Source organism: Manis pentadactyla, chromosome 2, assembly GCF_030020395.1.
Source record: "Manis pentadactyla isolate mManPen7 chromosome 2, mManPen7.hap1, whole genome shotgun sequence".
NCBI lineage: Eukaryota > Metazoa > Chordata > Mammalia > Pholidota > Manidae > Manis > Manis pentadactyla.
Genome location: NC_080020.1, coordinates 217,493,625 through 217,509,999, shown reverse-complemented (window position 1 = coordinate 217,509,999; position 16,375 = coordinate 217,493,625). Strand labels below are relative to the sequence as shown.

General features: G+C 34.9%; 1 protein-coding gene across 12 annotated transcripts in view; it reads right to left on the bottom strand.

Annotated features, from left to right (window-relative positions):
• The window catches only part of ITSN2 (intersectin 2), a 129,716-nt gene that overhangs the window by 72,167 nt on the left and 41,174 nt on the right, over nucleotides 1-16,375 (bottom strand). For 10 of the 12 annotated variants that reach the window (XM_057497403.1, XM_057497404.1, XM_057497405.1 and 7 more), the window contains exons 3-11: nucleotides 13,337-13,429; nucleotides 11,574-11,637; nucleotides 10,518-10,681; nucleotides 9,365-9,571; nucleotides 9,138-9,234; nucleotides 8,159-8,298; nucleotides 1,950-2,013; nucleotides 1,295-1,432; nucleotides 595-680 (exon numbers count right to left, since the gene is read on the bottom strand). In XM_057497403.1, the coding sequence (XP_057353386.1) occupies nucleotides 595-680; nucleotides 1,295-1,432; nucleotides 1,950-2,013; nucleotides 8,159-8,298; nucleotides 9,138-9,234; nucleotides 9,365-9,571; nucleotides 10,518-10,681; nucleotides 11,574-11,637; nucleotides 13,337-13,429 (1,053 nt within the window). Of the gene's footprint in view, nucleotides 1-594; nucleotides 681-1,294; nucleotides 1,433-1,949; nucleotides 2,014-8,158; nucleotides 8,299-9,137; nucleotides 9,235-9,364; nucleotides 9,572-10,517; nucleotides 10,682-11,573; nucleotides 11,638-12,139; nucleotides 13,113-13,336; nucleotides 13,430-16,375 lie in introns of those variants that run through there. The other 2 variants (XM_057497407.1, XM_057497406.1) reach the window with 2 other exon arrangements.

The window sequence follows — 16,375 nt, the reverse complement described above, 5'->3', positions numbered from 1 at the left end:
TATCTCCTTCACCTATTTCATCCACCCACCCCAACCACCAGTCACCTCTTAGTGTCTGTGAGTCTACTGCTGTTTTATTCATTTTGTTTTGCTTTTTTGTTTTTAGATTTCACATATAAGTGATATCATATAGTATTTGTCTTTCTCTGTCTGGCTTATTTGACTTAGACCCTCTAGGTCCACCCACATTGTTGCAAATGGCAGGATTTTCCTTTTTTATGGCTGAATAATATTCCATTCATATACGCACCACATCTTTATCCATTCAGCTGTTGCTGGACACTTTGGTTGTTCCACATTAAACTTTTCCCCAGAGCTAAAGATTTCATTACAAAACTTGTTCTAATGACTTTTCCTGAAGTGGGAGAAACACTTTAACTAGATTGGCTGATACCTACACTCACCAAATACAGTTTCTCTTCTTCCCACATATGCTTCTTTTCAATTTGACTACCTTAATTTTATTGATGTCAAAACCCATTCATCATAAAGTTTTCTCATATAGCATATAAAATATTGATGATATTCATTACATTTCAAGGTAAAATTTAAGAGAACATACTATAAATATATAATTAAAACATTCCGTGTTACCTGGTAGTTTTTTCTGAGGTTCCTCTTCTTGTATTTTCTGATATGAAGGCAGAGTTCCATTAAGGGAATCAATTTGCTTTCCTCCTCTAAGAAAAGCAGACAATAAACATATTTAAAGTCATGCAATTTTCAGATGTGACTATATAGATGACCCATGAGTCGAGCCATCTGTTATTTAGAATATAGTATTAAAGATATTTAAAACATAGTATGGCCTGTAGCTGTATATGTATATAGCTATAACAATATATGAATTGTCAAGCCAGAGAGATCTGAATGCAAAACATGGTTCAGCTAATTGCTGTTCTCAGGCAAGTTTATTCTTACTCTTTTTAGTTACCAGTTTATCTATAATATGGTACAAACACAGCTATTTCTGACTTCCTGGAATAACTCATTAAATAAAAAATCAAATGTCAGAAATAGTGACTCTATAGAATCTTACTATGCTGATGGACAGTGACTGCAGTGGGTGTGGAGGGGTACTTGATAATATGGGTGAATGTTGTAACCATGTTGTTGCTCATGTGAAACCTTCATAAGATTGTGTATCAAAGATACTTTAATAAAAAAAATCAAATGTCAGTGTAAATGTTTAACTCTCCAGTAAATTAGGGCAGAGGCACCAGGAAATCCCAAAGTAATAATCACATCTGCCGAGCAATGAAAAATAGAGCTCTTTGCCTCCAGAGGCACATACCTGAAAGACGGAGGCACAAACTCTGGAGGTAAAGTCAGTGGCAATGGCTGTCCAGCTTTGGCCATGTCAGTGAGGTGCATTGCAAGGATAAACTCTTCAGCTTTTAGTTGTCCATCACCATCAATGTCAGCCAGAGTCCTAAAGAAAATGTGAAATTCACAACTTAGGAAGAAAGTCTGTTTAAGATATTTTTAGAAGAGCTCAATTTTTGATTTTTAAGACAAGACTGATAGTAAAACAGCTGGGTTAACATATTTTAGTGAAATGTAAACACCGACAGAAAAATGAGGTAATTTGTACCCTTATTTCCCTGTAAGACAAGAGAGGGAAGAAATTTTGAAACAGAAAGGGAAATATTCCTTCTGAAAAGGTGGCTTGTCCTGTTTCATTATTAATTCACCTATCAAATCATATTTACCTCTACATTAAAAATGAGTAGTCTCTAATTCTCCATAGAAGATATTACATAAAAACAAACTAGTTTTACTTGTAAAATAATTAAATGTCAAATTCTCAAGAATAACATTTTGCACAATTTTACTGCTTGAAAGCTTCTGAATGACTGCTTTTATAGAACATCTTTAAGTCACAAACTTTTACAGAAACACATGCTATAATAGAAAATATAGTTAAAAATCATAACAGACAAACTCACCAAATAGTAGCTAGCTGAGTTTGAGAAAGGTTTGACTGAAGAAGGGCATTTCTAGCTTGAAAACCTGTTTGAGTAGGAAAACAATTTTTAAAAAAACAAGAGAGTTCTTTAAAGTCATACAAACCACTAGCTGTATGTATAAAATAACACTGTTGCTATCCTGGGAACTTCTAACATCAGAAAGTTTTTACGATGTGCCAGGTACTGAGCATTCAGTAGTAGCTAAAACAAACACAGTCTTTGTCCCAAGGCATTTAAAATCTAGAAATTAGTAGAATAGGGTGCTCCCTCATGTCCTTCCAGGAGATAACAGTACACACAAGTGACACAAAGAACCGTGCCACTAACACAGTGTTGGAGACCAAGCTCTGGGGCCTCTTTGGACTCCCAGCACAACTCCAAGCACAGCTCACTTAGCATTTTAAGATTTTCTCTCATCTCTGATCATCCAGTTGTCTCTACTATTCCTCTTCTGAATGACCTGGAAATGTTGGCACTGCCCAAGGATCTGTCCTTGGCACTTATCTCTCCATGTGTTCACAACCATTTCTATGACTTTAAACAGCACCTAGTGGCTGATAATTCCCAAATGTACATCCCCAGCCCTAACCTCTCCACTAAGTTAAGCCTCCTATGTGCAACTGAAAAATCTACTTAAGTATTTCTCAAACAGGCACCTTAAACCAAATATGTATAAAACCACTCTCTCAATGCCCATCCATTCCTCTGTTCCGATTCTTCACCCAAACCACTCACCCTCAGTCTTCCCTTCTTTCTGAATGGCACGACTGTCCATCCAATGGCTCAAGCTAGAAATCAGAAAGTCACGGTTTATCCCTCCCTCTCCTGTACACCCATGCCCAACATGGAGTTCTACAATTCCACATAATTCTTCTCATCCTGTAAGTTGCAATTTAATGTCACCTCCGGTGGAAGGCCCTCTCTGTCCACCCAATAATCCAATTCTTTCCTGCTTATTTCCTTCAGATTTCATATCACAATTTGTAATGTAACATTTATCTTCTTCTTTACCTGTTTATTATCTGTTTCCCCTATCATGCTCAGTTCTATGAAGATGAATACCTTGACTGCTTTATTCACTAATGTATATCCAATGCCTGGTACATAGATGCTTAATAAATATTTGCTAAAGTAATGAAAAAGTTGTAACTCAAAGTTCTCCTCTATTGAAGGTGCAACGGGACTTACGTGATAGTGTCTGACAGTAATAAGAGCTAACATTCATTGACTGCTTGCCATATGTAGTAAACTGTTCAACTTCTTTCATTTCTCTCAGTCATAAAAAATGTTTCTGTAACAGGCTTACTGATCTATAGTGCCATATCAGGGTAATGAGCACACAGAAACTCGAGGAACCTATTCCAGAAGAGAAATCCCTATCTGCCTCAGAGGACGATTTACCCTGCTGAGCTGGTCTGTGGCCTTCTGACCATGGACGGAGTCCCGCGGCTTCTCTAGTGAAAGCCCCCTGGTCATCAGAGCAGATGCTACACCTCCCACTCTCAGGTCATGGACCACGAGTCCCAGAAGAATCAGCCCCTACTCTTGGTTCAGCCTGAGTCGAGGTGTATCCAAACAACTGCACAGAAGACTCTTCCTCAGCAACAGCTCTCACCATAAAGCCAGCACAAAGCATATTAAACCCCGTTTCACTGAGCTTTGAGCATAGAGGTCTGGATAATCAAAGTTATTTATACTATATGAACAAACACAAATTATAAATTATACCATGCAATTGAATGTTTATATTATATAACATTAAAATCTGTTTCATTTTTTAAAATCAGGTACTTTAATGGAAATCACATAGAGAAAAAACACTAGAACTAGCTCATAGCCTCACTTAATGAATTAATCCTCAGTAGACATCATATAGGAAGTGAGTTTGGGAAGGCTCTGTAATAAAAGGAGGATTCTTCTAATAAAGAGAAACATAAGGCATTTCAACCTTGAAAGAAGCCCTATTAATAACTGATGTTTCAGGTCTTGGACAAAGATAACTGAAAGCAGATCTCTTTAGCATTAGGTAGTGCAATGAACAGGAGGAAGAAGAGAAGGAATGTAAATGTTAAAAGCATACTGGCAGAAGGCTTAAATATGTGCAGGCAAAGACTGAATGATACAAAGGGCTACAGACAGTCTGCAGAGCACTTTAGTAAGAAGACCTAACCTGAACATGTCCTACTTCCTGTGCCCACAATGCTAGTTCTTCCATTCTCTACCTCGTAGTCTACTTATCCTCTAACATTCAGCTCAAATGTCATCTCTTCTGTGAAACTCTCTCTTACATCCTCACAGTCACTTTCTCATCTATATTAATTATCATAGCATTTTAAATCACTAATAAAATACTGTGATTATGTGACTTATACTCTGGGCTCTTAAAAGATATGGACCATGTGTTGGGAAAACTGGAAAGCTACATGCAAGAGAATGAAACCAGATTACTATCTAACATCGTACACGAAAGTAAACTCAAAATGGATTTAAGAGCTACATATAAGTCATGAAACTAAAAAACTCTTAGAAGAAAACATAGGCAAGAATATCCTGAACATCAGCATTAATAATTTTTTTCTGGATACATCTCCCCAGCCAAGACAAACAAAAGCAAAAATAAATAAGTGTGACTACACCGAACTAAAAAGCTTTTGTACAGCAAAGGAAACCATGAACAAAATGAAAAGGCAACCTACTACATGGGAGAATACATTTGCAAATGGAATATCTCATAAGGAGCTAACATCCAAAATATATAAAGAACTCATAAAACTGAAAACCAAAAAACCCCCAAATAACCCAATTAAAAAATGGAGAAAGGACCTGAACAGACATTTTTCCAAAGAAGAAAAACAGATGCCAACAAGCACATGAAAAGATGCTCCACATTGCTAATCATCAGGGAAATAAATGCAAATCAAAACCACAATGAGATATTACCTCACACCAGCTAGGATGGTCAACATCCAAAACACAAGGAACAACAAATGCTGGCAAAGATGTGGAGAAAGGCGAGCCCTCCTACACTATTGGTGGGAATGTAAATTAGTTCAACCATTGTGGAAAGCAATACAGAGGTTCCTCAAAAAACTAAAATAGAAATACCAAACAACCCAGTAATTCCATTTCTAGGAATTAACCCAAAGAAACAAAATCTCTGATTTGAAAATATATACATATCCCTATGTTTACTGCTGCATTATTTACAACAGCTAAGGTAGGGAAGCAACCAAAGTGTTCATCGATAGATGAATGGATAAAGATGTGGAACAGATAAACAATGGAATATATTCAGCCATAAAAAAGAAACCTTGCCATTTGCAACATGGATGGACCTAGAGGATATTATGCTAGGTGAAATCAGCCAGGCAGAGAAAGACAAATGCCATATGATTTACTTACATGTGGAATCTAAAAACAAAGCAAAATAAACAAAACAGTAGCAGACTCATAAACACTGAGGAAGTGACTGGTGGTTACCATGGGGTAGGGAGGTGAAATAGGTGAAGGGGGTAATGAGGCACAAAATCTCAATCATAATATAAATTAGTCAAGAGATGAAAGTACAGCATAGAGGATATAGTCAATAATTCTGTAATATCTATGTTGACAAATAGTAAGTACACTAGTTGGGGTGAGCATTTAATAATGTAGATAACTGTTAAATCACTGTATTGTATACTTGAAACCAATATAATATTATACACGAACTATACTTCAATTAAAAAAATACAAGGACCATGTCTTCCTGTTTTCTCCATTCTTGTGTGTCAGAGTGCCCAGAAGATATGTGACTCAGGAAATAATCAATGTATTAATTTAAACAGACCATGACTGAGAGTTTAGGGGGGATGAGAAGAGGAGGAACCAAAGGAAGAAAATCAGATCATCAACCAATACACTCACTGGACAAATCATAACATGTAAGTCTCTAGGTCAGCCCCACTCTTACATACCTGGGGCTCATGCTGTTTCAGGATACCAGAAACAATCATGCTTGTAAAAAACAAATCCTTCCCTTAACTATGGACATACAGCTTTACTCTTGTAGGTCTCAGAACACTAATATTCTCTGAAAACAGCACAATATACAACTTTTATACAATGTGGCATATACAAATAAAGTAATATTAGGGGATCACTTCTTCACAGTTGGATCCCTTTGCCCTTTATAGTCCAACAAAAACCCCACCTTTGTGTATACTGTGTGTAGCACATGCATGAAGTATGCTAATCTTAAGTGTACTCCTCCATGAATTTTTTCCTAGGTATGTACATGTAATCAACACCCATATTAAGTTACAGAATATTTCCAGCTCCCTAGAAGGTTCACAAATGGCCCCTTACCAACAGAGTAACTGCACTATTCTGATTTCTATCACCACCAATTAGGTTTCCTGTTCTTCAGCTTCATGTAAGTGGATTAAATTGTAAGGACTTTTATGCCAGGCTTCTTTCATTCAATACAATGCCTGTGAAATGTATCCATGTTGTTGCATGTATTAGCAGTTCATTTGCTTTTATGCTATAAAGCATTGTGTTATAACAATACACTACAATTTATTTACTTATTATCCTGATGATGGATATTTAGGCTGTTTCTTTTTTGGATTTTGAATGAAACTGCCATGAACATTTTTGTACATGTCTTTTTAGTCTACTTGTGTTAATCTGAAAAAACAAACTTGCTCAAGACAAACTGTAGGACCTAAGTAAGTTCATTTTTTTCAAAGAAAGGGAATTGTGACTTTACATTAACTTCATGTATGTTTGAATACCATACTTCACAGAAACTAAGATGCCATCAATCAATTGTATGACACACCATTATTTTATGTAACACTAAGAAAGAAAGAAAACACTGCTAATAAAACGACAATACATTGCTAAGACACCACTGATGGTAACACACGTCCCAATTTCAGAAACATCAAAATGTAAGTGTAATGAAAAAGTGACTTAAAAATGTAGTATATCTTGCTTCATATAATTTAATAAAATTACAGAAAACTTTGCTATGTAACAGTTGATACATACAAAATATAGTATACTTGTAAGTTATGAAATATTAGATAGTAAAAGTCACCCATGAACCTACTACCCAACTTAAAGCGAGATCACTACTAAGTGCAGTGAAGCTCTTCGTGTTCCCTGAATTATGCCATGCCTCCCTCAGAAGAGGTAACTACTATCCCGAATTGTGTGCGCATAGTTCCCTTGCTTTAAAAAAAAGTTTTTTACATTGGCATGTTTCTTTAAAGAAAACACTGTATATTTTTGCTTGTCCAGTCAATCCCAAAAGCTTTATTGCTCCCTTGCTCCTCTGCACAACTAGAGATCCTACACTCCTATTTCATAGATGATTCATTTTCCAAAGATGCCATGTACTTTTTGCCCTTAGGATTTCTTCTCTGTAACCCCAAAGGCTCTTACCTTCACTCTGTATCTGTCCAAATCCAGAATCTTTTTCTCATGATAGAGTTTAATGTTCCCTTGCTATAACATTTTTAATCTGACCTCTTGAGTACTAGTATCTCCCATTGCATGTTTCCTAGCACTTTAAAAAACTTATTTTACTTTATACTTTAGTTAGTTGCTGAGTAAAGAGAGAGGGGAAAAGTTAGAAGGTGGGAACTCTACTTACCTATTACCATCTGCTCATACCCCCTGACTATCCTTAATTAGTAAAGTTTGAATAATGTCCTAGCATAGACTCAGATGTTTTATAGGGACCTAAGGTCTTATGGTCACCTTTGGGTTGGGGCATTCAAACGTGAGGTTTTAGTAAGTGCAAGCAGAGAAAAGCCCAGTGAGGAAGGTGACTCTCAGGGCAAGTGAGCGGAGGCTAAATCCCACACACTCGCCCTGTCACATGAGGTTCTCAATTTACTGCACTGGAAGACGAGGTCTGACGTTCTCAGGGGAAATGTCTGCTTTCCAAAAAGTTGGGGGTCTACTTGTATGTTCAACTTAATTGGAAGAACTCTGAAGAAAGCAATCAAGTTGTAGCCATCTTTGAACTCTTACACAACTTAAAAGATCTGTATTTTCAAATACAAATTAAAAATTTTTTTGAATGTTAAAATTTTAGATAAATTACAAAGTACAAGTTCAAATAAAAGTTCTTCAGTAGTAGTTCATATAAAAAACTCACTCACTCACATTCTTAAGCACTATATGCTGCTTACCTGAGAGGTATCCACTCATGCTTTTGTCAAGACTATTAAATTTTTGCCGATATTTTAATCTTGAAGGCTGAGGAACTGCCCATTCTGAGGTCCCAGTCTTGGGCGAGTCCCCTGAGAGTGAAGCAGTTGAGGAAGTTGAGCTATAACAAAATTTATTTAAAATCTGTATGTTACTAAATAAGATACATTTAGTTAAACTTCACTAAGGCAGAGACATTAAGAATCATACCTTCTATAATATAAAAGTAATTGCTTTTGTTTGATACTGAAAAAAATTCATCATTCTCACTGTTGGGAAAGCAAATACCATATGAAATATAAAACTACTGTATATCAAGAACCTACTTTGTGCCAGGCCCCATCTTGGGCTAGGACCTCTACAAATATTACTTTTACGAAAAAGTCAAAAGGTATTATGGTCCCCGCCTTTTAGATGGACAAGCTATAACTCAGTGATATTAAGAAAAACCAAGTTTACACAATCAGCAAGTGTTTAAACCAGGATACAAACATTGTTCTTCTGAGTCAAAGCTAACACTCTGTTCCTTGCTTTAAAGAGTATCACTATGACTTATATAAGGGGTGATGAATGAGTACTGATGCTTTTGTGCTTTCTGAAATTTAATAGATACTCAACCAGTAGAATTTGTTCAGAGAAGAATCAACATACAAAGATTATGAGACTTTAATGAGAAATACATGATATTTTTAAAAGGAAAAATATGTAGCTTTGGGCAAAAAATTGATTAGAACAATAGAACATTCTTAGCTTACATGAAACATTTTTTTAAACATTTAATAATTCTAAGAATTAAAAAAAGTTATTTTATGTGCGTTATAAGTAGCAAATTTACCTTAAGTATTTATATTTGGTCATTATAAAGTAAAACTTGGATAAACCCAGAACTCTCAAAAACAGTCATTTATTAAAAACTCCTTATTGAAAGCTTAAAAAGTTGGAAGTTTTAAGTATTCATACCTACTAGATCCTAAATCAATCAGAGACTGGGCTTTCTGTATACTAGCACCACCAAATCCTCCTATCATCAGACTGTAGGATGACGTATGAGGTAATGCTAAAAGAAAGAAATGAAAAAAAGATTCACAGTAAACATCACAAAGTATGATGCAAATTTCTATCTTCTGAGATGCAAATGTAAGTTTCTCTCTTGAACAGTTTGTGACTATAAGATATAAAGTGCTCACTTGAAGAAGAGAAAGGAATGGGTAAGGGCTGGATGAGCCCGGCAGCTCCATTTGGTAATGATGATGTGCTCACAGAAGGCACCAGGGAAGCAGGCATCATCAGGGGAGGGAGGGCGGTCCCTGACGCTGCCGAGGACAAGGGTGTTGCCATAGGAGTGACTGGAGGCAATGACTGAGGAATGGACAGGTTGGGCATGCTTCCCATTCCTAAAGACAAAACAGAACACATTTCCAGTGCTAGTAAATTGACTATAAAACACATGATAGAAAACAAGTTTACAGTACAGTGAGCAGACTTTATGCTTATAGAAACATTATGGGCAAACTAGTCTCAAAAAATTCACTACTGGGGTATGGGGGGGACTTGATAATATGGGTGAAAGTAGTAACCACAATGTTTTTCGTGTGAAACCTTCGTAAGAGTGTATATCAGTGATACCTTAATAAAAAATTAAAAGAGAAATTCACTACGGCAGCTTTGACCTATTAGTGAACAAGATGATTATTTACTAACTACAGAATACTAAGTAAGTGCACTGTATAAATATAGTTACACAATGATTTGATATTTATCTCTAGGGCTCACTGCAATAGTGAAGAAAACTGGTATTTTAAGATCTGACATCTAGAAGGAAGGAAGATGTTTCAGATACACAGAGATACCTAATTGAATGTTCCATTCCATAAGTGCTTCTCACATATTAATATGAAATCAACTAATGAAAATAATGGAAAACTGGTTATCTCTCAAGAATAGGTAAATTAATTAGCACAAAGTCTGCAACTTTTAGCCCTAAATTTAGCTGAGTAATTTTTTTCTGCTACTCACATATAGTGAAAACTAAATTACTAAAGAATAGTATCTAAGATAAGCGATAACTAGAGGAATCATATAACTTCTCATCCAACTGGGAACTGGGAAAAGGAACATTAATTGGACTGGAAGTCAGGATAATGGGCATAAATCAGGGACACATGGATACCCTGGTTATAACAGCAAATTTAATATTTCTTATTTCAGACATGAAAATTAATTTGGAGTCTGGGGATTGTCATTTTATGCTAACAAAACCTTTTCCAAAATCCCCAAATAATATGCTGAGGGATCAGGTTTAACTATCAGATGCAGCTGATTAAGTTAATAAATACATACCAAAACGAGCAGAAATTAATGGAGAGAACATAGGAGGCTGTTTCATAATAGGGGGGAGAACCATGGGCAACTGTTGGCCTTGAAGCTTTAGTTTGATGAGTTTCATAGCTATGGAGAATTCTTGCTGATCCATCTTCCCATCCTTGTTCAGGTCTGATAAAGCCCTAAAATGACCATGAGGTGGGTAGACTGGTATGTAGTGTCAACATTACTTTTGAGGATGATAAAATAAAAACAGTCACATAGCATTCACATATAGGTTATCACTTAATTAGCCAAATATATGTTCAATTAAACCTGTGCATTAAGAAATAATGACCAGAGATAGCATCTAAATAATTCCAGTTTAACTATGTTTCATATTTATGTTTTATATATATAAAATTATAAAAACCAAAAAGCTAAAAACCTGTGCATTAAGAAATATTGACCAGAGATAGCATTTAATAAAATAATGTCAGTGTACATAGAATCTAGGGACCTTTGGGATGAATTCCACCAATGTGGATAGAAATAAACTATTCAAGAGTATAATTATTTTCAATTTAATTTATTCATTTGTTCAAATATTTACTGAATGCTTGCCATGTGCCTGGCACTCTGCTAGGCATGCGGCTATTCCAAGTGGAAAGAAAAATGGGGTGGGGTTATTATTCATTGTAAATACATTAAAAAACAAAACCCTAGATATTATAAAGAACAATTTCTTTAAGGCAGGAGCAGGGAAAGGGAGGGTTAATTTTGAGTTTATTGATGATGAAATAGGTGAAATAACTACAAAGTAACAGAAAGAAGATTTTGAGAGTCTGTCAAATTATGAAGAAATATTTTTCAATGTAAATATATACATCTTCCCTTAGAAGTTCTAAGGAAATTAAAAATTTGTCTTAGAAAAAAACCCCAATTATTTTCATTTATTCAGTACAATTTACTTTCCAAAAAGCTGAAGAAATAAACGGAGACTATAAGTAAAAAAGCATGCTAACACTGTTTTAAAAACAAAACAGAACCAGATTATCTGAAACTTAAGTTCATCTACAAAAGAAAACACTTTACCATATTTCAGCTAAAACAGGAGCAGGCAGGCCTGATTGTAAGAAAAAGGTACGTGCTTGATCACCTGAAGGTAGTAACAACAAAATCAGACAGCACATTAGTGAAAGGAATTATTACAATGCCTCTGAATAATAATAATAATAGTAATATTGATTTGTCATTTTAATTTCAATCATTAAAGAATAAACAGAAATACACATATAAAATTATTTACATTGTCACATAGGACTTAAATGTTTTTAAACAAAAGTCACAACTGAAATTATGCATTAATCACTGATGAAATATTATTCATCTTAGTTTTTCCACAACAATTAGGATCTTATTTGATAGAATTTCCATTCAATAAAATTTATAATTAAAACGCTAATCCCTAGAAGAGTTTTAAATAAAATATACCAGGTGCTGGGAAAGATAGTCCTCTCCATGGGTCTCTCACAATCCTATTTGTCCTGCTGTATATTCAAAGAATGCCCAACTGGACATTTAGTCAGTGTGTTTGCAGTGGGCAATCTTGAGAGATGAGGTAATGCTTTTCTCTGGGACAAAAAAACAAGCTTGCTTACTGCTTGCTAAAAATGGTGGGTTCCCTCTAGCTCCAGTGTTCCTCTCTTGTAACACAACCACCGCATGTGTAGCATCCTGCTGGGCTCTCCACATCGGCCCTGTGGGACTTAGGGGACAAGGGAAGCAGACACAACATGCCAATGCTTCTGCTAGCTGTGCCGTTAGTTATAAAGTCCTTGGTCTTTGACTCAGAACCTCAGGTCTTCTGTCAGCATCCATGAGACAGTAACAGACTAAGTTATCAGCTTTTAAGTAGGGAAATGAAATCCTAGCCCTGATACCAGGCATGGTAATTATTCTTACAGAAGTACAAATAGCATTAAACCGTAATGGTTAAGAGGATGGATTCTAAAGTCAGACTGAAAGGTTTCAAAGCCCAGATCAACTCTAAACATCTCTGTGATCTTACACAAGTTACATAATATCTCTAAGTCTCATTTCACCACCTGTAAATATGGACAACAGTACCTATCTCACAAGTTTGTTGTGAAGGTTAAATGAGATAATGCATTTACTACAACATCTGAAATACAGTACAGATTTGGTAAATATTAGTTATTATAGTTACTATTACTTTAAATAAAGTATTCAGCTGCTTTGGCACACAAAAGAAAAAGATCTATAGAAAAAATTTAGAAGACAAACCTAAATTAATCCTCTTTGGGCTCTGGAGTTCTCTTTGAAAAACAAGGGCTAGCATCAACAATAATGGTTGGTATCACCTCTCAAAGGCAGAGGACTAGCATTACAAAAAATAGATTCCAGAAAAAAAAACCTCTAGATTATTAGGAAATGGATCTGATAGATTCTTCTACTAGACTTAGTAATATTGATTATTATACTAGTAACTGGTACAACACATTAAGAGCACATTAATAAATTTGCTTGAAAAAAAAGTCTCAACTACTTTAAGAAATGAATGGAAAACTTCCTAGAAATAATGTTAAAATATGAAACTGGACAATTAAACTGAAATTCTTGACTATCATTTAGAACCAGGAAAAGATCTTCCATACGCCAAATCCAAAACCAGTTGTACGTAAAATATGAAAGCTACTATTCTTTTAAATTCTAGAATCCTGATTAATATGAAATTTATTATTTAATAACATAAATTTGATGGCAATCAAATTAAAAGTAATTCTAAGATATTACATGAAAAGGAGCAAAATTCACAAATAAATATAAACACAAACCTGTTATGTAACCTCCTGAGGGTTTGAGGTTATCAAACTGCTTGTCATGCTTAGTCCGTTCTTCAGAAGTTATAGCCCACATGTTTGGTCCCCCTATAATATAAGTAAAAAACAAAGAAATTACAGTGTATATATGAGAATGCTCAAAATTCTAAAATGTAAATACGAATCACAAGTGTCCATTTAATGACAATACTTAATAACTGAGTGACACAAATAAAGCTCTATCATTACTATGTAAAACATGGCTTTAAGGCTTTTTTAGTCATTCACCCAATTAGCATCTGAATAATTACTGTATACCACTAACTGGAAATAGGCAACAAGCTAAATACTGGGAATAAAAAGATGAATATATTATTCCCATCCTTTTAACACATGGCTAATAACCATCTATACTTCAGTTCTGACTACCTTTATATTTTACTCAATCTCTACCAATAGGAAACCAAATATATTTAGGTATATAAACTCATACATATTTGCTGCCTATATTGTATAAAAATCTGCCTTACAACTTGTTTCCAGGAGTGTGTATCACTGAAAAGTAGTTGTCCATTATAATCCTAAACACTAAGAAGGATTTAACAAAAATTTCTTGGCCCTAAATGACTGGATTTTTAAAATAACATTCTTTATACATTCTCTCTTAAATACAAGTTTTAAGATTACAGTTAAATATAATGTACTGCAATTGTTTTTAATAATGTACTGAAGAACTAAGGATGTGAAATAACTAAAGCTACACACTTCCTAAACAAACATCACACAGTAAAAGCCTATTTAGATTATTATGAAGTTTATTATAAAGTAAACAAAGTAACCTGTCATGACTCTTGAAACTAGGAAGGCAAGTACAATGAATATAGAACTGATTTATTACCCTGTGATTCTGGAAACATGATGATGATAAAAAATGGTAACAACAAAGGATGACCAAGATGGAAGCAGCCTGCTCTGACGGAGCCCTGACTACTGACTGTATGTCAGGGACTTCACACGCAGTAACTCACTGACTTCTACACTATATTATGAATCAGTTATTATTATTATCCCATGTCGGTAAAGTTCCTTGCTCAAGGTCATACAACTAATAAGTAGCAGAGCTAAGAGTAGAACTCAGGTAGTCTGAACTCTGTGCTACAATGTCTCCTAATATATATGGATAAAACACTCGTGTTCTCTGTACCTTAGTTGCCACCTCTAAAAACTGGGAAGATTATCTAATTCCACAGAGTTGCTACAAAGATTACATATAATATGTAATACATCTACATTAAAATAACACTAAAAATCATTTTTATCTACTAGATTGTCAAAATAACAATAACCAATGTTAATGAAGTTTGCCTTGTGTCAGATAGTTTTTTTAAGAGCTTTACATGTACTGGTTCTAGTAAGTTTCCCAAGAATCCTATGAGGTAACTATTATTACTATCACTGTTTTTCAGAGGAGGAAACAAAGGCATGGAGAGATTAAATAATTTGCCCAAAGTAACAAAGTTGGTAAATGATAAAGGCAGGATTAAAATCCACATAGGCTTAAGAGTCTTAAACTATCTGCCTTGACCATAATTAAAAAGAAATGACATATCGAATTTACCGAGTATCATAATTCTTCCAAGTGGTAAAGATACCTCAAGAAAAATGCTGGGCATAGAAGCCACAGGGCATAAATATGCAAAGAAGTAAAAAGCTAACCTTTTCAAACAATATGGCTTCTCTCTCACTTACCAACTTTACATTTCCCTGTATGGCCCCGGAAGATGACTGGTTAGCCAGAGATGGGTAAGATTCCTCAAGGGAGGAACAACCTAAGACAGGCACAGTCGCAGGGGGGCCATCAGGTGAGAAATTGGGGATCAACAGAGGTGAGGCTTAGAACCTCACCCCCCCTGTTCTGAGAGAAATCTCCTGCATACGTGGATGTTTTATTGCCCTTGTCTAGCTTGGATTAACACATAGTCTACAGGCACACACCTGATCATCTACATTTGCTCTCTTACAACACTAAACTATGTTTTCTACCTTTATCGTGTATCTCCCTACCACTTCAGCATTTTATTAAAAATAATAATAATAAAGAGAGAGATGTGGTATCCACATATAAATCAAGTGTAGAAACCAAATGAGTATTCATATTTGAACTGACTGTTTATAGTTCATAATGCATGAGCAAAACCGAAAGTTTCTGTGATGACTGCCCTTGTACTGTTCACTATGTAACTTATTCATTATGTAAGAATTTGTTCTACATGTAAGAACTTGTTTGTTATGCCTCAGAAGATTGGAGACTGACGAAAATTAGGCTTGGGGTGGATTAATGATTGTGCATTGAGCATTGACTCCCCTATACAGAATTTTATTGTTGTTAACAACCATTTGATCAATAAATATGAGAGATGCCCTCACACACACACAAAAAAGCACACACTTCCAATTGTAAAATAAATAAGTAACTGGGATGTAATGTATAGCATAAGGAATATAGTCAAAATATTGTAACAACTTGGTATGGTGATAGCTGGTACCTAGAATTATCATGTATATAAATGTTGAATCACTGTGGTACACCTGAAACTAATGTAATACTGTGTGTCAACTACCCTTCAATAAAAAATAATTATCTGCAAAAAAAAATGACAAATGTTGTCAGTTGATTTCAACAAAGACATCAAGATTATTCAATGAGGAAAGGATAGTCTTTTCAACAAACAGTTCTGAAAGAACCATACAACCACATGAATAAAATAAAGAATCTCAACCTTGCACCATACACAAAAAAAACTCTAAATTGAATATAGAACTAAACATAGGAATAAACTATGAAATTTCTTGAAGAAAGCAAAATACAAAATCTTTGTTGAGTTTAGATTAGGCCACAACTTTTTAGGATACAAGCTGCACAAATTATTAAATGTTTTTTGATAAATTGGACTTCATCAAAATCTAACACTTCTTCTCTTTTAAGGACACTGTTAAGAAAATGAACAGACAAGCTATAGACTGGGAGAAAATACCTGCCAACACATATTCAAT